This window comes from Corapipo altera, unplaced genomic scaffold, assembly GCF_003945725.1.
Source record: "Corapipo altera isolate COAL_440 unplaced genomic scaffold, ASM394572v1 78, whole genome shotgun sequence".
Classification (NCBI taxonomy): domain Eukaryota; kingdom Metazoa; phylum Chordata; class Aves; order Passeriformes; family Pipridae; genus Corapipo; species Corapipo altera.
Window position 1 is genome coordinate 6,923,943 of NW_020884904.1, and position 24,762 is coordinate 6,948,704.

The 24,762-nt window shown below is 40.2% G+C and overlaps 1 protein-coding gene across 4 annotated transcripts in view; it reads right to left on the reverse strand.

Moving 5' to 3' along the window:
• Nucleotides 1-24,762, reverse strand: part of PTPN5 (protein tyrosine phosphatase, non-receptor type 5) — an 82,639-nt gene that overhangs the window by 50,576 nt on the left and 7,301 nt on the right. For 2 of the 4 annotated variants that reach the window (XM_027651286.1, XM_027651284.1), the window contains exon 2: nt 9,822-9,932. In XM_027651286.1, the coding sequence (XP_027507087.1) occupies nt 9,822-9,921 (100 nt within the window). In that variant the 5' untranslated portion in view covers nt 9,922-9,932. Of the gene's footprint in view, nt 1-9,821; nt 9,933-18,605; nt 18,633-21,884; nt 22,093-24,762 lie in introns of those variants that run through there. The other 2 variants (XM_027651287.1, XM_027651288.1) reach the window with 2 other exon arrangements.

Genomic DNA, 24,762 nt, shown 5'->3' on the forward strand with positions numbered 1-24,762 from the left:
GACTATGGTGTAGGAACTGTGCCCCTGCAGCCTATGTTGGTCCACAGGGGTATAGATAGCCTTGGGAGGACCTCACACCAGAGCAGGTAGATGCCCAGAAGAAGGTTGTGACTCTGTGAGAAGCCTGTGCTGAAGCAAGCTCCTGGCAGAGACCTGCAGACACATGGAGAGAGGAGCCCATGCTGGAGTAGGTTTGGTGGCAGGACTTGTGACCCTGCACGCTTGAGCCTGTTTCTGAAGGACCATATTCTCTGGAAGGGACCCACACTGGAGCAGTTAGTGAAGAACTGTAGGCTGTGGAAGAACTGCATTGGAGAAGTTCATGGAGGACTGTCTCCCATGGGAGGACCCCATGCTGGAACAGGGCAAGGACTCCTCTCCCTGAGGAGGAAGAAGTGGCAGAAACAGCATGTGATAAACTGACTGTAACCCCCGTTCCCTATCTCCCTGAATCGCTGTAGGGGAGGAGGTAGAGAATCAGAAATGAAGTTAAAACCAGGATGGAGGGCAGGGTGAGGGGAAAGAGTTTTTAATATTTGATTTACTACTCATTATCCTGATGATTTTGATTGGTAATAAATTTCCGCAAGTCAAGTCCGTTTTGCCTGTGACAGTAACTGGTGAGCGATCTTTCCCTGTCCTTGTGTCAACTCATGAGCCTTTTGTTATGTTTTCTCTCCCCTATCCCGTTGCGGAGGGGTGTGACAGAGTAGCTTTGGTGGGGATCTGGCCTCCAGGTAGGGTCAAACCACCACAATAGCCTTAATTATGTTGCGAAGATCGTAAGAAGAGACAAGAGCATTTTATGCATGGCCCAGGTAGATCTGTTTCAGATATGCTGAACAGAGGCACAAAAGACAAAAGATGAAGCAAGGCAGTATCAAGTCCTATTTTTGAGGGATACCTATAACATAGTTCATCCTTTCATCTCTACAGATCTTGAAATGATCTTACCGGCTGAACGGACATAGCATCATCGAACCTACATGTGCATCCAATAGAAATAGCACTTCAGTGGCATGCAGAAAAATCTCAAGAACAAAGGAAGCTTCACCTTAGAGCTGTTGCAAAAGCCTTTTTCCCTACAGAAAATAACACAGGCTCTTCAATGTCCTGGCAAAGGACATTCAGAACCTGTCAGTACCAGTGAGCACAAAGGATGCTAAAAGGGGCCATTTTGAGAGCCCCTGAACAAACATGACAGAAAGAAAAATGACCTATTCTGAAAAAGCTTTCTGTATTTTTCTTTGTCTCCCACTGAAGGCATACAAAATGGAAGGCATTTAGTGTCTCTCAAGAGTGCCATCCCTCTTCTCAAAAGGCTGTAAAATTGGTCAAATGAAACTTTTACCTATTTCAGCAGAAATGTTGCCTGCGCAAGGAAGTTGGGACCAAGCCTTGCAGTCTAACCACCTCCCGTTCTATTTCTGCGCTCAGAAGTAAGAGACCATATTAACATACACGGAGGGAAGGTAAAGGCATACAAACTGCTAAAGACTTTGCAAGGCAGCAACTTGGGACTGTCATTTGAAGGTCAGTCTCCAACATACAGTATTTATCTACCTATTGTCCAACAACTTGAGTAGAAAGGACTTTTAACAGAACATGTTAGTTAATTAAATCCAGAACATTAATAGGTTTCTCATAACACTGTGGCATTTTATCCATGAAAAGCAATTAAAAAATGGTTCTATTTAAAAGTGGTAATAGCTGTAGTCTTTGAACATATGCTTAATGAATAAATCTGTTAGGAAAAAAGGCTTGTGTGTATTGGAGGGGGGTAGTATGTTTGTTCTCACTTAAAGCGTGCCATGATGGCAATCATCAACAGCAAATGGCATCTATTGTTGGGACTAAATAAAATTTCATTTGGCCAGTTACTTTCAGGTGAAATTGCATTTTTCTTTTAAATAACACATTCTTTTAGCTAAACAGCTGAGTTTAAAATAAAGCAATACCAGATGCATGTCATTAACGACACGGATAAGCATTCATGCTCTTTCATAGGTGCAAAGAACCACAATACAGTACTATCCTGGCTGCCTGCTACCACAGCATGGGGTGTAGCACACAGAAAGCCAGCAGCCTACAGTGAAGAGGCATTCAGATCCCATGGGGAGAACAGTCTAACAACCCAGTGCTACCACATATCATGGTGGTGGGTGCAATTTAAGGGATGAAATTATATAGAATACAGTGCAACGCAAAATCTGAACAGAATAGACTATGAAGAACTTAGAAGACAACCAGAAAGCTATGATGAAAAAAGCACATGAGAACAAACTGAATTTGCTGGGCTTCCATTTGCATGAGCAGGTGGATAAGTTTAACGAGCTGGTAGATTTATTTGTGAAATTAAAATGTCAATTCCTTGCATTGGGAAGTAAGTATGAAAAATATCTACAGTTGAGCCATAGCTGGCTGAGTATTTTTAAAGGAAGCTTGACAGATGTTGTGAAAATGCACCATTAAACAATAAATGTGTCAGTATTTACTCAACTCCTCTTCTGTCCTCCCAAAAAGTATTTCTCATGGCGTGCCCAAATCTCTCCTTTATCTGCTTAATCTGAGAGTTTAAGATCCTCAGTTACACTCTGAGTGCTCCTAAGGAAGGCTCACCAAGGCAGACTCCCCTTTCTGTTCTTTCCTTCAGTAACATGCTTGAATATGGCTATTTTTGGCAACATGGCCAGATCTCAATTGGAAGGTGCATTTTGTGGTGAAAGAGCCATGGGGAACTCCCAAGTTGCATTCAACGATATTTCCTGGTGCAACACACTGCATTTGAAAAATCTAACAAATCTAACAGGTGAGACCATGCCATGATCATCTCTGACAACTCTTTTCAAGTAGAAGGGTTGGGAGACTGCTCCTCACTGCTTTTGGACAGTTGAGCATGAGTCAACGCCTGCTCTCCATCCTTTGTTACCTTGCCAATCCTTGCAGTCCCTCCTCTTTAAGAACTCTCCCTTGTGAAGACACAGAACAGGCCCAGATTACCAAAGATCAGAGATCATGTATAGGTGGAAAGAGACAAGAAGATGCACAAATATAAAGCAGGTCTCAGGTTCCCAAGACTTCTTTTCCAAGACAGAACAGTGATACAATGAAGAAAACATTCCGCCATTAAACCCTCTAATTCTTGAGGATGGTATTCCCCAACAATTCAGCTCCTAATGTTATCCATATTGAGCTACTTTGCTTATTGAGGTTTCTTGCATTTCCCCATGGGGATGTCACCAGCAGATGTAAGGAAAGCATGAAACCACAATCCACAAACTGGTAAGGCAGAGGTCAAGAAGGCATGAAACAGTAGAAGTTTGAAATGCTGTGATGACATTAGACTTCCAAAGGGTGGTTTGCTTCAACTAAAATAAGTTTATAAAACTGCCACAGACACACACTTATCATCAAGGTTCTGCTCTCAAAAATGACTAGTTGTTTTACCAGGCTGATTTTCAGCTTATTTCAGCTTGCAGTTATGCAATTGATTTGTCCATTAATTAATCAGTTAGTCCACCAATCCAAACACTGACCATGAGGCATTCCTAAAATTTAGTATGTGACAACATGCCCAGTTCAAAATATTGCACTGTTCTGGGTCTCACATCCATGAAATAGACTCTCTGGCATTTTTGACTTACGAAATATCTGCTCTAATGCATTAAACCAGGCCCTATAAAACCACTCTCGTCAGTTAAGCTCCATAATGGACTTGCGGTAACAAACAGAGAAAGGAGAAGACAAAATACAGGTGACAAAAGAAGGTCTGACTATGCTTGAGAATAATGGAAATAAGAATATCTAATAAGAGATGAAAGAAGGAAAATAAATACAAGGCCACAGAAGAGAAGCCCACAGGAGGAGGAGGAGGAGTGTGAAAGCCTGACAGAAGCACTGAGTGGAGACTAAAAACAGCATCTGGCAATAGCTCAAATGAAACAAGGTAGCATATGCAAGAAGTACAGTACACTGAAAACTTCCTCCCTCTTGGGGATTAAATAACCTCAGAGTTAGGGTAGACAGTCTACCCTCCCTCTCCTGAGGAATATCTTGCTCTAAACTTTGAAACAGAAAAAATGTCTAGTTAAACTTCCCAATTTCAACTGTGAACTCTTAATGGAACATTTCAAAGGCAAAGCTGCAGAAGTCAGATATTGATTTTGATTCATTTTTCTAGTGGGAAACATGATGGTGGATATCTTCTCCCCAGCTCATTTAGGGCATCAAGAGGCCAAATTTTCAAAAGCCCCAATACAGCCAGATAAGACTGTGGTTCTGTAGAAACAACTTTAATTGTTCTTCAAAAGATGGGCTAAGTTTCATTTTCAAAAGCAGTTTAACATACAGAATTCCTTTCACACTGAAAGACAGAGACACAATACTGCAGAGTTGCTTTTGAAACTCAGACTGACACAGTTTTCAAACTGCTGCCTGCCATGTGCTTTTGCTTCCTTTAATTGCATGTCTGTGGATACAGCACACATGTGTCTATTGTCACTCACAATTAAGAAAACACAGGTGCAGTTGTGAGAACATCAAACTCTACATACTGGGCAGTGTGAGAACAGTCCATCATTCCAAACCTTAAACTGCAATGACGTTTATGATATTTGTACCTGCACAAAAGCTGAGAAAGTCTCACATGGGGAAGTATCACAGTGCTAGCCAGGGCCTAATAGAACTCGACAGAATAGTCCTGTCAGCTCTCACAGGGGCAGAACATGGCCTTACAGGTAGACATGCCAAGCCAAGCAATGCCATTTCAGGGAATATCCCACCATGTCCCACCTGTTTTTTAACATGGTGCATGTGCATAGGTTGCCACATCTGAGTGCACAGCTCCATCTGACTGCACAGCAGGAACAAACCACAGTTCTTCACCTCTATGACCATCTGGAGCAGGGTTGTACCAGAGTTTGATGTTGTGCTTCTCAAGTCCATATGCCTATATTTCCTTCAGCAGAAACCAAGAAATAAAAAGACAAAGACGATGCCCTCGAGACCTCACTCTAACAAAGAGCATGTGATTAGATTTATCTTCTGTCACAGTCCCTATTCCTGAAGATCAAGCTTAAAAGGCAGGAGCTACACAGAGAGGCAAGAGCAGAGCAAACTGTCCTAATATGAATGGTGAAAGGAGGACTGACAGAAGAGTCCTGAATAATCATTGCAGGAGACTGACAGACCAGAAATACTATTTTGCTGCCTGTGTAGTAGCAGAGACACAGTAGAATGTACTTTTACTTTGAATTTAGGACCCCAATCTTCCTAGGGACTGACAGAAGCTGTAAAATAACCAAACTCCGTGATCTACTTTTGAAATACAGCTGCCCACTTCTGCTAGGACTCCTGAATCATACCTTATTAAGTATGCCCCATGTCAGTATGTGCTCATGATTGTCAATAAATCTTTAAAGTTTTCAAGTAACATTCTTGTATTAAGGTTCAAAGACTGAAACCGAAACAAATAATTGGTGTGATCAAATGAATGTGAATGTGAGGCCAAACTCAGGTGCGTTCCACTTCAGTTGGTTATTTTATCATTGCAAGCACAGTACTGACTCATCAAGCAAATAAGAGGCAGCTCCATCTTATCAATTTGGAAAAAAACCCCAAATCATTCTGTCACTGCAACTCAAAATGCAGTGCATATCTGGGAAAGAAAGACACATGATGGAATGCACCTGGAGGAAAACAGATGTACATCCTCTTGGAAAGCAAGGAAAGACTCACAGCTGCTGGAGAAGCAGCAGCACAGTGGTTAGAATAACTGTGCAGGGGAAACCCAAATCACAAGCTGGAGCTTTGCACCAAAACACTGTGGTAGATCAGCTTGTGTATGTCTTTTACTTGGGCTGCTAGATTGTAGACAGCAGACACCACTTCATAGCACACCATTACAAACTGCTGTATTCAGAAACCTGCATGCTCTAACCTGGTTGATGTGGCCTGCTAAGACTTCTGAAGTTCCAGGGAAATCTCTGCAGCAGTTTATAATTTGACAATGCATACTTCACCAATACTAAGCTGTCAGCATTGCCAGAGACCAGCTGGTCACTGTTTTCTAGTTACAGTGACATGATGAATGGCAATCTCTCCATGGTGACCTAGAAAGGTACTTAGCGACACAGAGATCCAGGACGTATCTGCAAATGGATTCTGTTGTCTTTTCATGCAGGATGCCTGAAAGGTGACCAAAAATTTCAACTTTCACTGGAATTTCAGTGGCAAGTAAACAATCAGTTCTCTTAAATGCCTCATAAAATCCCAATCTGAATAACAGAGTCTTATCTTTGCTATTCAATGATAAGATATTGTGACTGCTGTGCTGGACTAACGGTGCTGGCAGAGGAATAAACATACAGCAGGGGACAGCATCAACAGGTTCAAGTCTTTAAATTACAAATGCATGTTTACCAAAGTTATACCTCCTACTTAATGTGAAGCAAGATAACCATTTTATGCAGCATCAAGTCATTTGCCCCCTGTCCAGCCTGAGAAAGGATCAAGTACAAGAAGAATTAACAAAAAAAAACCCCAAACCAACAAAAAACTACCTAAGAACTTAACCAGCACTTCATTAAGGTATGATAATACTGAAAAAAACTGTACTAAAACTGTACTAAACCAATAAGGACCATAGAACTAAAAGTGGCACATGATAATTCAGCAAATAGATACTTGTCAAAAAGAATAGACTGATTTTTAATTTAACTCTTTTGAAATCAGGGTCCCTGTGAATGTCCAGTTGTACACTGTAGATACAGTGTACCTTGGCGCTGCAAACTGCCATGCCCTCTTCATCTCTCTGATTCTTAAATGCTGCTAAGAGACAGATTTCCACCAGTTTTATTTTCTTTAGTGTTTTGTGTACACATTGCAGAATAAACTTGCTTTAATAAAGCTTTAACTGAAAGAATTTCGCTTCAAAATGCCAACCCGAGTGCACACTCCTTCAAAAATAGCATGTTAATTTTTCCTCATCCCCACAGACTCATGTGACCTCTTTTATCTGTATCCTGTTTTCCACCCGCACAAGAGCAGCTCATTACTATGTTGTGCAGCTACAGCAAAACTTTTCAATCCTCAGCAACAGCATCTAGTTTTAATTTCACTCTGCATACTTTTTGCTTCATACACTATGTTGGATGTGAGCATGTGAACATTAGGCAGTTCTGTGAAATAAACAGCCTTTCAGTTACTTAAAATGACTGTTTTCCAATCTAGTATATCATTTTATGGTTTCACCATCCCTATTTGTTGGCTGGTATAAACACAACAGTTTTTCAAGGTATCTTTCAGAATTTGAAGTTGCCCTCCAACCCACCCTAATCAAGCTGTGCCTTAGAAGCTTCTCACTAGTTCCCATACCCTGCCATGGAAACAACAAGATTTTCTTTGTATGATTTTTATTGATTACTCAACTTAGGAACTACAAAAAAACCTTTGGCCACATTATATATAACATTTTATACAATAGCGAAGTGTATTAGTGTGTTTGTGACAGCTCAACTGAATGATACCGTTTTGATTAGTCAGATTTGAAACAAGGAACAGTCTACAGTCCTGTGACAATGCCTGGACAACAACTTTTACTTCAAACATTTATTAGAGCATCTTCCATCAGCTTTAAAGACAGAGATTTGCATTTTATACACCTGAGCATTCCCTCAAATTAGTGTCAGTGATACTTTCTAAGCATCTTCGCCAAAACCAGTCTGTTCAGCCACCTCAGACTGAGGCCTTTACAGGGTACGTTTTCAGCAAGCACACTTGCCAGGGGCAGCCTACACACACAGCACGTTACCAGTGCTTCCATGCTGGTGCTATCATGTTAACAAGAAGGCAAGTGCATGACCTTCAGTTCACATTCAGCTGGAAAGTTTTAGCAGAAGTCTTTTTGTTGGAACTATTCCACTTCAGTGTCACATGATAAATGATTGTCGATCTTTTCTTTCTGCCCTCCCACATAAGGGTTGTTCCAGGCTAAGCTATTCTGCAAGGCAGAACTACCCACGCCTTCTTCTGCAATAAAAACAACTGTTTGAAAAACTTCCCTTTGTATTGCCCACATATAAAGAGTAAGCCAGTATCACTGCTGGATTAAAGATCCTTTCCATGAACAACCTTCAAGCTCTGTGCATGAACACATGGTTCATAGGAAGTGAAACATGAAAGACCTCTGAATATCCTCATTATCCATAAGGATCATATATTGGATTTATAGCACATAAATTACTTTTTCCTAACTACCCAGTTCCAAAACAGGATCTGTGTGTGGTTTCTATGTAAATGGACGGAACAAATTCACTCATGGTTTAACTCCATACTTTTAACTTAATTTTACTACAAATTTCAGTGCAGGGATAAATTTGATAAACTCTGCAAAGCGATTTCTGAATTCATTATTTTGTATAACCAGTAGAACTGTGTTTACATCTTGCTTTGAAATCAATATAGTCTATGACTACAAGGGTCAGGTAGCATAAAACATTGTGGTTTTACTTCTGTCAAACTATCAAGGATAAGTTTGTGAGGCAAAAAGTGTGTGGTTGTCATTTACTGTATATTTGTACATATTCTACCATAATGAAGCTTCCAATCATTTGGCACACTTACACACCACCTCAATGAAAACTTAAATAACACCGATGTTTTATGGCCTAGGTTTAACAGTGGCCTCAAGGGCTCTGGATAACGTGTAAAAAACACCAAAAAGTGTAAAATACTAACATGACTCTCTTAGCTTATAGAAAAGAAAGTGCATCCTTTCTACCATCAAATGAACAGCAAGCACTGACTGTTATTTGGCCAAAGCTGACCACTTATATCTAAATTTGTAAAGAGAATGTGAATTTCCAGGAGGAATATCTATAGGTTACCTGAAGCTTTTCAGGATTCTTACATTAGTAATGAAAGATCACAGCTCATAAAGGGTTTTTAAAAAGTAAAGCATACAGCATGTGGAATAAACCCATTCACCTTACAGCTTATTTGCATACAGAACAATGCTTTCAGCATCCTCTTTTCATAAACTAGGCCTCCCTCACAGTGTGGAGTTTTGATACCAAAGGCCCCCTCACATCCAGCTGAACAGGCTTCTCTACCATAAAAACAACCACAAACTGCAACAGTCTTCAAGATGGTATGAAAGGCTGGTCCAGGGCAACATTAACTGTAACCAGTAAATAAATCCACTAACCAATAAAAAGAAAAAAGGTTTATATACACTGGATACATGATTCAAAGTACAAAGCCTTGCTCCAAGAGCCCTCACTGTGCAGACAGGAAACACTTTCCTGTAAGAGACAGAGTATATTTAGAAAAAAGTCCAGAATTGGAAACACCCACTTCCTTGATGACTAAACAAAACTAATTTACTTACTGTTTACCACAAATAAATAAATTTTTTAAAAGTGTTTGAGACAGCTATGGACTGGATTTAAAAGGACTTTCTAAGGAGCTTTTAGGAGACAAAGGCTCAATCCTCTAGGCTTCCTTAGAAATCTGAGCTAGAAAGAATTTCCTACACATCAAGTAGGCAATGGAGGTAAAATGGACCCCTTGAATGACATAAGAACCACAGCTAAACTAAAATATACACTCCACTATGAAAAGATCTAGCAAAAGCGACATTTCACGCTAACTGGGCATTGAAAAACATTTAAAACTTGCAATGATTTTTCCTTTTCTTTTTTTTCCTTGTTTCTTTCTTTCTTCAAGAAAATTTGGACAAGTTCTGAAACAGTGTATGAGTGTATTTTTCATCTGTACTAAAGGTATAATATGATATATCTCATCCTCCTTGCCTTACTTACCATCTGACTTGCACTCAGTTCTTTCAGTCACATAGTAGCTTGGTTCCAATGTCTGCTCCAGGACAGATGGTCCTCTGGGATTATCATTTACGTCCTTCATGCACTAGAATCCTGAAGAATAAGTGAAAAATTGAAGCTTTAACACTATCAGATGTCTAAGAACCATTCAGGGCTTTTACACACAATTTGTCATGACAATAAATTCTAAAAGACCATGATGTGATGTTCATCCATAAAGAAAATGTCAAGCCACTGATGTGTGGGGTGAGGTCAAACATGGAAGGGAGATGAAATGTGTTCCTGTATTGTTACTGATACCATTGCTTTTGCTTATTCCCTGCTTACAGGAACTGGAATCTGTCTGAAACCTTCCAGGTATCCAAAGGGTATGTGCCATAAAGTCTTTTAGTGTTTAAGGAAAAGGAAGCAATCCATAAGCTAAACTCTCTTAGGAGCCGCCTGCACCATACAGAAAAAGCCTTCACCTGAAATCATAACACCCCATTTCACTAAAATCTCAGAGAGGGCTTAAAGGTTTGTGAGTACAAGAAAAACCCCTTACTACTTATTTGTGAAGGACTGTTGAATGTGTCATACTCACTAAGCAGCGGGGCTAACTGAATACATAATTTGGAAACAGTCCATCACAGCCTCAGAGACTGTGTGTCCAACACACCACTCAAAGCATGGCAAAGGCAAGGGTAAAGAGGGTCATGCAGGCACATAGAGAGAAACTGACCTCTAGCAAACTGCAAGGACCTTTTCCTTCTTCACTCATTCAGCTAAGGGAGGGGCCAGAGATGCATTTTTTGTCCAGATTATGAAGTGCTCTGCCTTCAAGGCTTATGTGATTTGTCATCTACTTCTAAAGGACCTCACACTGCAAATATCAGGCCAGTTCATTCACAGTCTCATCTGAAGTCCACAGACCTGATACAACTCTTTGAAAAAAATCACCTCATCCTGTATAGCCCATCCTAGCACTAAGCCATCCTCTGGTAACCAGGACAAGGGATTACTAAGTAAAAGGATGAAACTGGCTGTAAAGGCCTGGATACATGCTGTCTCTTTCACTTGTAATACAAACATAGTATGGAAGAACTATGTAGGTCCAAGAATAAGAATTACTGTCTGTGTACACAATGTGTGTCAAAATGTAATCTAGAAGTTATTCTTAAAACCAGAAAAAATAAGCATAAAGCATACAGATGGTATTTATACTTTTATAGGCACTTAGAAACACCTCTCCCTCCTCCACAGGAAAATATGACAACCAATTATTTTCAGCTAGATGTTTTTATTAAGTTTGTTTTCTGATGTGACTTCTTCAGTCAAAGCTCAAAACCAGAAAAGATGTCTTGCAGGAAAGACCCAAAGGGAGTCACCCTTCTTTTACAGAGCAAGTGCCATTAAAAATAACTAACAAGTACCGTAGAAAGATGGTGTGGATAGTTCTGAGTATACCATCAGCACCCCCACTGCTCCTCAAACTTGTCAATGACACAATCAACAGTTCCGTGCAACAGCTCCCGAGAAACAGGCTTTGCAGCGCACTCACTCCACTCCAGCAGAATGGCCACGAGGTGTGGAACCAAGAAGTAACTGGAGTTAATAAGGGACTGCCACTGGATAAAAGGAATTGATACCTCTTGGCTCACTACTGAAGGCCAAATTGTATCCCAAAACTATATCAAGTGATCTAATAAAGGATGCTATACCTCCTTACACAGCTCTCCTTACGCTACCTTTTTGTGACACAAAGGGCTCTGATATCTGAACAGGTTGCCCCAGCATAAAACGTTATTACTTCCGTTAAGTGGAAATGTAATTAACTCTGCATACTCTCAGTCCAATGTGAATAGAAGATAGTTAAAATTCAAGCCAGAAGTGCTTAGTGCTTTCACAAAAGCAGACTAAGAACGTGTACACACAGGAGCTGTGGTTCAGCTAACACAAGGTGACTTGACCACACTCTCAGTTTTTAACATAAAGCTGTTTGCAATGACAATAGCCCCAAATGGTGTTCTTTGACCTTCCGTAGTGCCTGTGGTTCACCACAGCATACAAATGCTAGTATAAAACTGTTTTCTTTAAACCCAGTGTGCAAAGAACTTGGTATCACGTCATTTCCAGAGAGGTCAAATGAATATGAACAACTGTTGGAGCTCTGTACTCTTCTAGAGAGTTATCTCTTCGTAAGATATATGCTACTGTTGCAGTCTGCATTCAGTACAGGTGCCTTGCTAGAGAATTCTTTTCTCTACACTGACTCCAAAGTCAAACATTTCTCCTCTACTTCCTCTTTCCCCGTCATATAACTTAGGGAGAAGTGTGGTTTTACACTGTTGAAGGAAATAAGCCCATCTACTGCCTAACATGACTCAATTTCTGTCTCTCCAATAGCATAAGAATGATCAAAAGAAAATACCACTAAAGCAAGGACAGTTAGGAATAACTCCCGCCTCTGAAAATGCATAAAGGTTTATTCTCAATTAACTTAAACCTTGCAGTTATTATCAATGCAAAACTGATGTGAAAACAATATTCAGATCTGGCAGCATTTTACACCTACTTTACAGTGATGTCAAAGACATACTTCCATCTGCCCATGACTACAAGGAAAACTGTGAAGGCCAAGTAGTTTTACTCACCTTAAACAGTAAAGGCAATACAACTGCACGACCTTCCTTTTAAAACTCCTGCGTGCCCTTTGTTATTCTGACACGAGCAGCTAAAACTAGTTACAGGAGCACTTACTCATGTGCATAAGTGCCAGCAAAATCAGGCTTCAAGTTAAGGGAAGATTTCAGCACCTAATTTTGCACTGTGTGAAAACTCTAGAGGATGTGCCACAGAGGACTGAAAAGCAATTACAAAACTTCTAGTAGAAAGTACTCCGAAGCACATTCAGACTATTTCATGGAAGCAACAGGAACTTTACCTTGTGCTTTGAATGAGGAAAATCCCATGTTTTTAAGCTACTGAACTAATTTTTGCTGAAAACAATGACATGATCTGCCCAGATCCAGGCAAAAAATTGTACACACAGTTATATGGATATATATCCTGGCACTGACAAGAGTGGCATAGTGGGTTAATGTACAGGAGCATCATCACAGAAGAGTAATGCAAATCCAGATGGTGGAACACAAAACCATAAAATAGTTTATTGCTACTGTCCACTTTTTCCCTGTTCTGGGAAGGACATAGAATCTCTCCCAAGGAACATAACACATTCAGGCAATCTGTAGTGATGTCGTAAGATGTTCCCTCACTCCATCTACAACCCCCAGTCAGACAAGACTATTTGCCTGAAAAGGGACTACATGGAGCCACACACTCTCCTTTAGTCCTTACATTCCCTTTTCTCTCTCTTGAGAACAGACAAGCTGGAAGACTGGGCCAAGTCTCCTGGGGCAGAGGAGCAGAAACATGTTATTAAAATAAAATGCGCACATTAGTGGTTTCTGTCTTGGGATCTGAAGACCAAGTTTAATTAACCACCTTAGTGGAAAGCACAGTTTATGTAATGTAGACTATCCGTGGTCTGTCACTCCAGTCATTCCACACAACCCCTTCTAACTGCTAGTCCACAAAATAGCAATTTTTACTGGCAAAAATATTGTAACTAGGATGAGAGATCTAGATGCCAACTTACAGAGAGATCAAGAAAGAAGAAACAGGTGCTTAAAATAGAGTAAATAGAGACTAATCCACACTACACAGGGTATTAAATAGCTCTGTAAGGGAAATACGGCTTTGTTACTTCTTGAACTCATAAAAATTAGCTTGTCATCAGACTTACTCAGTGCTAAATGGATGCTGATGGATTCTGCTACTGTCAATGAGAGAGTGTCCTGGAAAACATCTGAGGACTTTGGTCTTTATCTGCATTCTGAGACTCTGCTTTCTGCAATATTGTATGTTTGTGAGATGTTAATGAAAAGCATTATAAACTTGGAGAATTTTTAGTTCTGGGAACAACAGAGGTCTGTCCATTGAATTCTTGATCATCTGGTTGTCAGGCCACAGAACTGTAATGCAGCAGTTTGAGAGTCTGTTTTTGGTTTACTGTTTCTCCATTTTCTTAAGATTCAGATCAAGACACTGTCTAAATTCTGCATATATAGAGTTCTTAGCTCAGTGGGTCCTTAATATTTCTTGGAGAATTTAAATGAGTCCACTGTCCAAACCATCAACACTTAAGGTTCGCTTCATATTGAGTTTAAGATGATCTAACCTTACACTTCAGCAGAGAGGGGTTTGTTTCATCCTATTCACTTTCCTCTACTGCATCATATCCCTCTGTCTCCCCTATCTATGCAGCAAAAAGGCTGCTGCTTCAGCTTAAGAACTGACAGAAAACTAATTAATTTGGGGGGTGGATTAGACATCACTGGAGGAACGAAAAGGAGATGCTCTTCAGTGGAAGCTCACTGCTAGATTAAATGCTAAGGTAAACTGCACTCTGCTTACAGGGATTTACAGGACATCCCTGGGTGTTCAGCTCAATAGTATCTACATGTACATTTTAAAACTATAGCTAAGCAAGTACCAAATGAAATTCAACTCATTTATTAGAGCATACTAATTTTTGTGAGTACATCACACCAATGTTATCAAAGAAAGTGAGATCAAATCTCAGCCAGGACAGTTGAATACAAAACTTTCCAACAGCATTTCCACTGGAAAAAATTTTCACTCTTCTAAAAAAGTGTTTTCCAGCCATTAAAAAACAGTAAACTCAGATAATTACACATGATATGCACAGCTATCTTAGTGAACATTTATAGCAATTGCTTGAAATTCTGATGTCACTCACAATAGATATATCAGCTGGTAGTTTTAAAAACTTGATTGTATATTAAAAACTATGACCAATATTGTTTTCTGTGCATAGAGATAAACATCCTGCTCAAAGATCTGAACTCCTATTTAAAAACAAAACCAAACATTAAGAATAAAAAGCACTCAGTATGGTTCTGAGACACATATGTGGCTGCATTGCATATTCCCTGCCTACACTGACAGTGTGGGAGCTGTTAGTCATCTAATGCGCATATTTGCTTGGCACGATGCCTTTACTTTCATATGCAGGCAAGGAAGATGATCACCAGTTTATTGTATCCTTACATCTTCGTTGCATTTCATCAAGCATGACCAGGCCCCCCCAACTCAAACTACAGGGTGTTAGGAGTCAGACCAGCTCAAAGTGAAGCCCAAGGCCAGGGAGTTTGTTAAGCACATCTGTAAAGACAAGGGTGACATTTATATTCATGCTGTTTAGACACATTTTCTGGTGGGACCCAACAACATGTTTACTTAAGAATAAGGACCTTTTAGGTAGTAGAGGCCGAGTAGTTTTGCTTTCAACCCTAGTGCAGATCCTTTTACTATTTTCAAGGACATTAGAGGTTCTCGAGTTGACTTGCTTTAACTGTTCTGCTCTGCTTCCATTTTGGAAGGACTTGGAACAGAACCTGGATTTAGTTTTCAAGTAAGGCTGTCATAAAACCTCCTTGACCCAACTACAGCAGGATCAGACATACCCCATCATTCTGGTATCCCATAAAAACCATACAAAACATATACAAGAGAGGTGTGCCTTGTTAGTGTAATGTTGATGGTGAAATCTGAAGAGGAAAGGAAGCAGAATTTTCAGGTGCCTCAATGTCAGACTTTGAAGGAATCAGTCTGGGCATTTCCCCTCCCAATGGCCTTGAATGCTGCAAATTAGTATTTTACTATGAGGTATTTCATGGTGCAACCTGTTTTGTACAGAATTAAAGCACCAGAGCAAGTGACACACAAGGGAAGGAGTGTTTTGAGTGGAGGTAGCTCATGCTGTTTCTTAGATGCCTCGGTGGTGAAACCACCTCAAGCTGACTGCTGTACTTATGTCAAGAAGAAGTCTCATACTGCCCTCTCCACTGCAGAAACTGGCAAGGCCAGCCTTCAAGGGCAATCTGGAGCTACCTTGCAGGACCTCTTTAAACCCCTTCCTTATTCTAAGTGCCTTTGGCAGTATGGGCTGCCATGTCTGCTGGTTTAGACCCAAATGTGCACAAGGTTAGATTTCTGAGGACTGCAGTGCTTTCATGTAATGTCTGCTGACTGCACTCAGAGTGTTCATATCTAGGTGAAGAAAACAGTCTTTGACAAGCAGGAATTCAGAATAGGTAAGATCTGGTTTGATATAGTGGAGCTCTGTCTTTAAATTCTATGACGGTAAGGCAGAAGAAATATGTGGGAAGCATCCACAATAATCAACTATCTCAAGTTAATTAGCAATTAATTTAGTGAGTTACTAAAGTCTAGCAAAGATGAATCCTGAGAGATTCTGGTCACAGTTACCCTGATGTAAATCTAGATTAACTCCTAGAGAGAACATCAATCTCCATGACAGTTACTTCAGATTTACATCCAGCTATTCTGAATTTGTGCACTTGTTTTCACAGCCGTGTGGGAGATCTGTCTCAACACAAATCAGCTCTGCTCTCCTGCAGATTCTGCAAGGTACATAGAGTTACATTTCTGTAAAAATCCAACCTCAGTGAAATGGGGAAATTAAATTCCCCACTCTGATGAAACCTAAGACTCCCATATAACAGACAAAAGCTCTGCTACAGAGCCTGCCACTACCAGTGGTCACAATATCCCCCTTAGTTCTCAGTCTTCATGCAGTAACGATAATTCCCTCTCACTGGATTTCACAAAGCACAACAGCAAGTATTGAAATTACTACAATCTTTTGCCTAGGACTCCTAAGAGTATTAAGAATATCTGATCCACAGAGTGCACAGTTTGGAGTCCAGTCTTACAACCCTAGCAAAATCCACATAATCTTTCAAGGTCATCTTTCTAAGAGGCTAAAGAGGGGTAGACACCTTCTGGCCATTAACACATGTGATATACACTGCAGCTGCATCAAAGAAATTTGATATGAAAAAAGGAGTTATTGTTCTGCCACATGGCCCTTCACCCTTTTACCAATTTTATTCAGCTCTGCATCCACCTCTCTACACAGCCATCAATTTCCCCTTTCTTTTTCTCTAAACTAACCACTGGATAAAATGATGTAATGCCCATTCCCACCCACATGCATTTCAATACAAGTGGTACAGCCCTGGTCATGGAATTCTAAGCTAATCAGATAAGGTGCATGCTGGTCTGCGTGCTTCTGGGTGATCCAGAGTACAGGTCATAAGTAACAAAGAGCAAAAACATATAATGGGTAATATACAAATGCAAGTACTTAAGTTTGAATTCAAAATATGTCCAGAGAGCTTGCGAAATGGTTTGTGGAAACATGAACAAACACCTAGAGTCGCTTTGGCTAGATGGTTTAAGATCACATTAAGAACTTGCATCAAACTCAGTCACGTGAGGATTTTATTAAACAAACATAAATTTCTCTATACCAGCCTTACTCTGAAAGAACTGGGCACATTCCTACCCCCGTCCCACTGGCAACTATGTTTGCACTGCAGATTCTAACTGCCTCACCTATTTTTATCCTTTGCAGGAACTGAGTAAAGGTAGTCAAAACTGTCATGGTTCCCAGCATTCATTCAGTTCAAAAGGTTTAAGTCAAGTACATCCACAAGTCAGTCAACCCACAGCAGAAAACACAGAAGAAAAATATCATCACTAAATAACCTTTGGTTTTCAGTAGTACTCTACAATTAAAAAAAAAAAAAGCTATTTTTGAAGCTAATGTTAAATTGGGGGGAGGGAGGGTAGCATATTTTCAATTTATAAAATTGCTTGAAAAGGGACAGTTGTTTTTAGAGTGAAGCATTTTAAACGACCCACTAACTCATTTACTCTCTCTTAAAAAAAAAAAGGAAAAGGAAAAAAGAGCTAGATTTTTATAAGAAATATTGGTTCTCACTTAAGTATTTAAATGAAGTGGCTGGAAGGTATTTGGCAAGCAACAAATTTAGGGTGGTTGATCTCAGATGATATTTTATATACGAAGGCCAGGGTCTTACAGGTAGAACTCTCCAGAACTATTTACCATTTGTGAATTTGTCTACAAATGATGTCACAGTATAGAAGGATGAGTATTTTAAGAATAACTATTCCAGCATGACTATGTCAGTACATGAAGTTATTTAGAAAGTTATTGCACAATGATGCTGTATGGATAATGTGTAAGTAGTGCAGAATATTGTATCATATTACAATAAAAACAATTCAACACTTTTCTGCGATGAAGCAAAATAATCTAGTCTCCAGATGCACCAAGAACTAAGTAAATCCCACAACAACCTATAATGCTTATCTCAACCTCCATGAAGTTACTGAACAGAAACAAAGATAGAATTACACAGAAATCTCAGACACCTTTTCTGAACTTAACTGAGCTTCACCAACAGGTGAGATAGGAATTCAACTGGTTACTGACAGCTGGGCACGAACATCCTGCTTAATTTCTAGAAGAGTAAGTGGACACAAAGCAATCTTTCTTTTTACTGTTTGACCAGCTGACTCATCCTCATTCCTAAAGTACAGCATGAAAGCAAAGTAAAACAGAATCTCTCACATTGTCAGAATCAAAATTGTTTTCTATAGTAGCAAGAGACAGACTAAAACCAAAATGTGATGCCAATTCACAAACTGCCATTAAATTTCCAGGAACCCAGTCCACCAAAGAGCATACTGCACCCTATGGAGTCCTTAATGAATACTGTCACATTTGCAATAGGCTAGTTAAGGTTGTGTCAGCATTTACGTTATAAATCCCTCATTATATGTTAGCAAAACATTCCTGAAGCTTACTGAAACATGATACACAGGATTCCAGTCTGGAAGGGAGGTAGTGAGAAAATGTTAGTACCACAGTAGATTGGATTTCATGTTTTAATTTAAAAATACAAAAAAGAGAAGCTTTGAACCATTTCAAGTTCCAAAGGCAGAGAACATTTTGGCAGGCATTTAAGGTTGAATCCTGGAGGTGGTAAGAGCCCTTGACTCTAATCTCAGTGGACATATGAGTTGCCAGCATCCCCCCAAAGAATGAGGGATCACCAGTGCCTGCGGACATGTTTGTACCGATGGGCATTACAGCTCGTAGCTGTTTCTGTGGTCTGGATCACAGCCCGTCTATACTTTCTCTGTTATTCTGTGTTTAAAGAGTGTGATCCTTCTTTCATCACAAGGCTGAAGATATCTACACTCCAGGGTCTGGAAGATAAGCACTATAAACTTGCAAACATGATGAAATATACAGTACATATAAGAGCTTTATGAACACAATATACTTTGCATTAGATGGACGATTACTTTCCCCTGGATGTTTGTATGTGGTGTATTTCACGATATCGGCATTGTTTTTATAACTACAAAACATATTGTATCCAATTTGGGATTCCTACCGCTTCCAACCCCACCAGTTGGAGCAGAGTGCATGCTTCTGAATTCTAGTTCTTGGAAATGGATTGCAGTAGTGGGGAGAGGAAGCAGCATTAGACATCAATAAGAAAATAGGCAGAGCAGACAGAGGCACTTCATGCCCATCCAAGTCTGCATTAAATGGTCTCAGAACTCAAGTAAGGCCAGTAAGGTTAAAAATAAGGATGGTAAGCTCATAGTAAAGCCAGTAAGAGTTTCCAGTACCAAATGGAGGTGCACTGGTTGACTGCTTGCATTCTTTGCTGTCCTGAGTGCCTCTAAATGTCCTGTGATACACCACTTTGTATCCTTCAGTATTCCTGTTACCTTCATAATATGCATATACCTGCATATATGCCCAAGAATGACCTTCAGCGCCTCAGGCCTTGGCTGCAGCCAGGTCTGTCCCACCTGTGAACCCCAGCCAACCCACAGTGGGGCATGCAAGGATCCCCCTTTTATCCTGTCTCATGCATTGTGGCTGTGTGACAGGTGACAGCACACTGGTATCAGGGCTTCAGGGCCATGCCACAGCCTCCCCTGCTTGTTGTTGGGTTTTTTTGGTGTTGTTTGTGGGTTTTTTTGTTTGTGTTTTTTTTGTTGTTGTTTTTGTTTTTGGTTTTTTTTGGTTGTTGTTGTTGTTTTGGGCTTTTTTTGACTCGCAGCTCAGTATTCAAGCACCTATCCCTTGAAAAAAAAGCAGTATGGCTCTCGTAGAGTCCAGGTTGTAGCTCAGGAGGCAGTGGCAACCTCCTATGACTTTTCTTGGAAAGGAAGTTAGATATAACAGCTCAAATCCTAGGTCAGGACTCAGCAGCTCACCACCCTGTCCGATATAAGACTTCTCACATTAGGACAGTATTGTCTTAATTTTACTAAATTGTATTAAGTATTTGGATATTACAAACTACCAGAGGGCCATGTAAACATGCACATGAAACATTACCACTTTTGAAAAGCACACCACATTTGAAAAACTTATCTGTTCACAACATACTAACATTAAGACCCTGTAAGTCAACAATTGACACTTATCCTGACTAGCAATTACTGATGAGAAACCACAACGTACCTCAGAACCTGTGTGTTTCACACACTGTTGTCTCACCAGCATAAACCATGGTGAGCCTGACCTTCATGAAAAACTTCCCTCTTTCTACAAATAGGCAGAGTTTACTGACATAGTAAATTAATCTTATGGAGGATTCAATCAGAAGGCAGACAACCCTCCAGAAAGAACAGTTTTCTTGTTTCCAAATGGTATCTTCCTGTTTGCTAAACAGCCGCCTTCTCAGGTTAAACTGACCCACTGATCTTGGGGTGCCACACATATCTGAAGGGAGCAGAACTGGTTATCCCAAAAGAATGAATGCACCATATCAAACCATCAGTGTATCACTACTGTATCCATTTAGCCTATTGCTGCCACAGCCTTAAAAATTAATGAGTTCTTCAGGGAATATACAGACATAATGCTCAAAGCAAAAGAAGCTGCTGCCAATACTGTTTTCCTCTTCCCTAGACACCACTTCAAATCAAAACAGAAGAGCAGCTTTTGCCTCCTAGCTGAGTATCAGGATCCTTTCAGACAGAAAAAAAATACCTATGGCCTGTGTGGACAGGCCTTGCAATTTCCCAACTTGCCAGCCAACACCACCTAGTCTGACCTTGTTCCCTCTGCCACCTGTGGGATTTCTGCTACCAAAGTTAAACATGAAGAGAAACTAAGCTTCATTTTGGGGTAACTTCTGAAGTTATCTTGGTTCAAGTTTTATGAAGATGTTAAACCTTGCTTAGAAATTATGACCTGCATACCACTAAAAGGGGTGCTTACTTTCTCCAGCTCTAGCACTGACTTGGTTTCTCACTTTTCCTTTTCTGTGCAGTAGTTAACAATACACCCACAGATATGATATGGCATATACACAGAAACACAGGTCAGCAAAGTCGTTTATGTAAGACCCCTTCTTTAAGGAAACATCTCACATAAAAGGGAACATCAGCAGATGGGGCCCTGCTACTCCATCATACTCTTCAAATGCGAAAGCCTGGCAGGTGCAGAGGGGGAAAGGAACAATCAGTCTCTCACCCTTTCCAACTCTTGCTTTTCATGGCACCAATGCACACAAAAGACACAAAAGAGAAACAGCTTCTTTTGCTTTCCAATCCCTTTGCTTCCCCAAAACCACTCCACACATTAACCAGTGTCACTGAGAACAGTCTGCCAGAAAAAGGTTTAGAAATCCTCAAACAAAATGCATTAAGCATTCAGAATTATCATCAATTAACAGCTCCAGAACAACGCACGAGGGATTAGTGCAGCAGAGGAGCTTTGAAATTTACACTGATCTAAGGTCTGAGACCAATTCTTGAGCAACAGGAAAAAAAAATACTTCTCTAGGACAAAGGACCAATACCATGCAAATCACTTTGATTAGCAAGCAAGGCTTCATCTAGCCTGACATGTTAGCAGGATCTCATATTTCTGCTCATCTTTACCTCTGGGAACTTAGGAAGCATCAGCTCCTAAAAAAAAGAAAACTGGCAATCACAACCAGGTAAATGCAATGCTTAAGTTCAATATTCCAGGAAACTGGCCTAAAAATGGCTGGACGGATTAATGTGGCATTTCCAGGACCAGTACATCAAGATGATATTTCCAAATACCTGCTGTGTTCTCAGAATCAGAATGATGTCCACAGCAATCAGTTGCAAAAGAGTAAGAAACCAGAAGCAAATTACATTCATGTATCCTGTAGTGGTGGCCATCAGATCGTTTCAGCCCATGATAAAGCCCCTCACAAACAAGGGATTCTATAGCTGCTGGAAAGAAGCCGCTTCTTTCATAATTGGACAATACCAATATAAATCAGTAGCTGCTAATCTGACAGGATGTAGTGGAGAGGGAGGTTTCTACTTCCCTGGTTTGAAGCCTTTGTGGCAGAGGGTTACTCAGCTTTCTGAGAGGAAGGGAAACACACAGCTAGAGGAGCTGACACTTGGACTGGAGAGCTGATGGACACAGATGGACAGGGCGAAAGCCATGCAGAGAGTAGCAGAGATTGGTACCACCTGGAAAAAAAAAAGTAAGGAAGAAAAGCTTGCAGACACAGATAGGAAACTCTGTATTCCAAACTGGAATAAACATCCGGCTTCAAGGACAGACAGTAAATTAGCTCAGAGATTTACTCTCAGTTTTTACTTCTGTTCAGCATCAACAACCAAGGGAGTAAGCTGGATGCCTTAATAAAGCAAATTCCCAAATGACAGCAGATGCTATTCCAGCTAGCTTTGGACTGCCTTCTCTGCCCAGCGTAATCAGCAATCGCATAGGCACAGCTTTACAAATCCCAGGCCACCAGACAAACACCAACAGGCTGTGAGAGAACACAGTGAAGCCAGAGTTAGCGTGAGCAGAACTTTTAAGCAAGTTTGCCAAGCAGAATAGAATCTTTTTCTACATCTTGAATGCACAGACAGTGGGCTCTTCTGTCCAAACACTGGAACCAGCATCATGACTGAATCAGTATCTTACAATTGGCACAATTTTTTGGGTTAAAAATCCCCTTTATTAAAGTTAATAAGTGTAACCTTAAAGTCATGCCCAGGACTAACACAAAGCAACAGTTCTCAATTTAAACTACTGCAAACTAATATAATGCAATCTAATGCACTCAAGGATAACAGATTGAAAATTGATGTTCTGAGCTGCACACGCTACACTGCAAATAAAACTCTGTTGCTTTAATTGCTGGTTCTCTCATCACTACATAACTTTAGACCACTGAATCTCCATTTGTGATCTGCTGCCCACTGGCAACAGAGAGAACTGTGGCAAGTGGTCAAAACTACATCCAAGATCTACAGTGTTTCCAGTCAGGAGTCTGAGGGATTAGGGTGCCAGAGAGCACACAGGAAATTTAAAGGGATGATGTTTTTCCTAAAAAATTCAGGTCATACACTGTTGTACATGATGCATAAAGCTCAAAAAAGTTAAAAGAGCAAATGGCAGTGCCTGTTTCAGGGACAAAATACATAATTAAGAAATTTGGGATGTTAGCAAATGTACATAGCATGAAGAACATTACACATGCTTGCAGTAATTTACCACAAAGAACAGAGTAGCATCTGAAAACATGGCTTAAGACAATAAGTAATGGGCTAAATACACATAGCATTTGGGCACTCAGCTCCTTGCGTATGTCAGGACAAGTCAGGCACCATGTAAGTATAAGAGAAGTCCTCCTCTAATTTAAAAGAAAATATTAACTTTTTTAATTATGTGACCATTCTAAACAGGCTCTGAAGATGCAAAAGCAATCACCAGCAGAATAAAATAGCCATTATATGTTTTTTAGTCATAGGATTTGTTACAGTAATTCTTGAAGCTCCCAGCAGTTTCATAACAAAGTAGTCACATCTGCAGTTTCACAGAAATTGTCATGTCTGTGCCAACATTTCATCTCACAAATGTTTGCAGGCTGTGATTTCCATGTTTGGAAGAGGACTGAAACAAGTCAACTACTTAAATTATTCCACCTCTCTGGCTTGCTATTCTCAGACTTAAGGAGCAAAGGCTTCAGTCAGTGTAATGGAATGGTGGCAGTGATCTCCACTGGCAAGGGAGGCTCTGCTCCTAAAGGAGACAGCTACAGCCAAGCTCCAGGCTGGTAATATACACTGCAACTGATACTGAAAATGAGGGAACAGATGCTGTTGGAGTACCAAATGGAAGACATTCTGGGAAAGAAATAACCCAAATCTAGCCGTACTCAACCAGTCAAAGTACAGGAAGGAAGCAGGAAGTCTCTGTTTCCAGAAGTAAAAAGGACTATGCAGAACTATCAGAAAAAAAAATGTACTGCCTGATGAATAAAATGGATTTTTGCTCCCAGAATCTCTGGATGATGCTGAAAAAAAACACGTACTAAGCATAATTTATTTACCTATATTATAAAAAACAAACACAAACAAACAAACCAACCCCCAGAAAACAAACAGCAAGTGTAATGCAGTAAATTCAAAACTGGTATCACATATCCAAGGGAATGATTCAAATAATATCTCTGATAAAACAAGTACTCTCTTAGGGAGGCTGAATCAAGATGCTTAGCTTTCTTCTAGTGTCCTAACCTAAACATTATGACCTAAATCTTGCAAGAGCAGAGCAAAATGAAATCTCAAGCCCATATGGATTCTCACTACCATTAGAAGGCCTGCAATGGTTTGCCTTCTGTACTATTTTATGAGAGTATAGACCTAAATTTTAAATAGCCCAAACTTTGTTCAAGCCCAGGACACCAGTATGAGCTGCAAAATTTTATTACTGATTGAGAAACATGGAATGCATCCAGGGAGATCCAGTGACCTGCCTTTTGAATAGGCAGCTACTCAATTGTAAGAACAGGTCTCCAGAGCAACTGTGTGGAAAATCTGCTGTTTGTGTTGTCACCAGAGCTGTCACCTACAACTGTCCACCTACAACCCATGGACTGCTTGTCACAACCCTATTTTCAGAAACCAGCCAGGATCAGTGAGCAGGTTC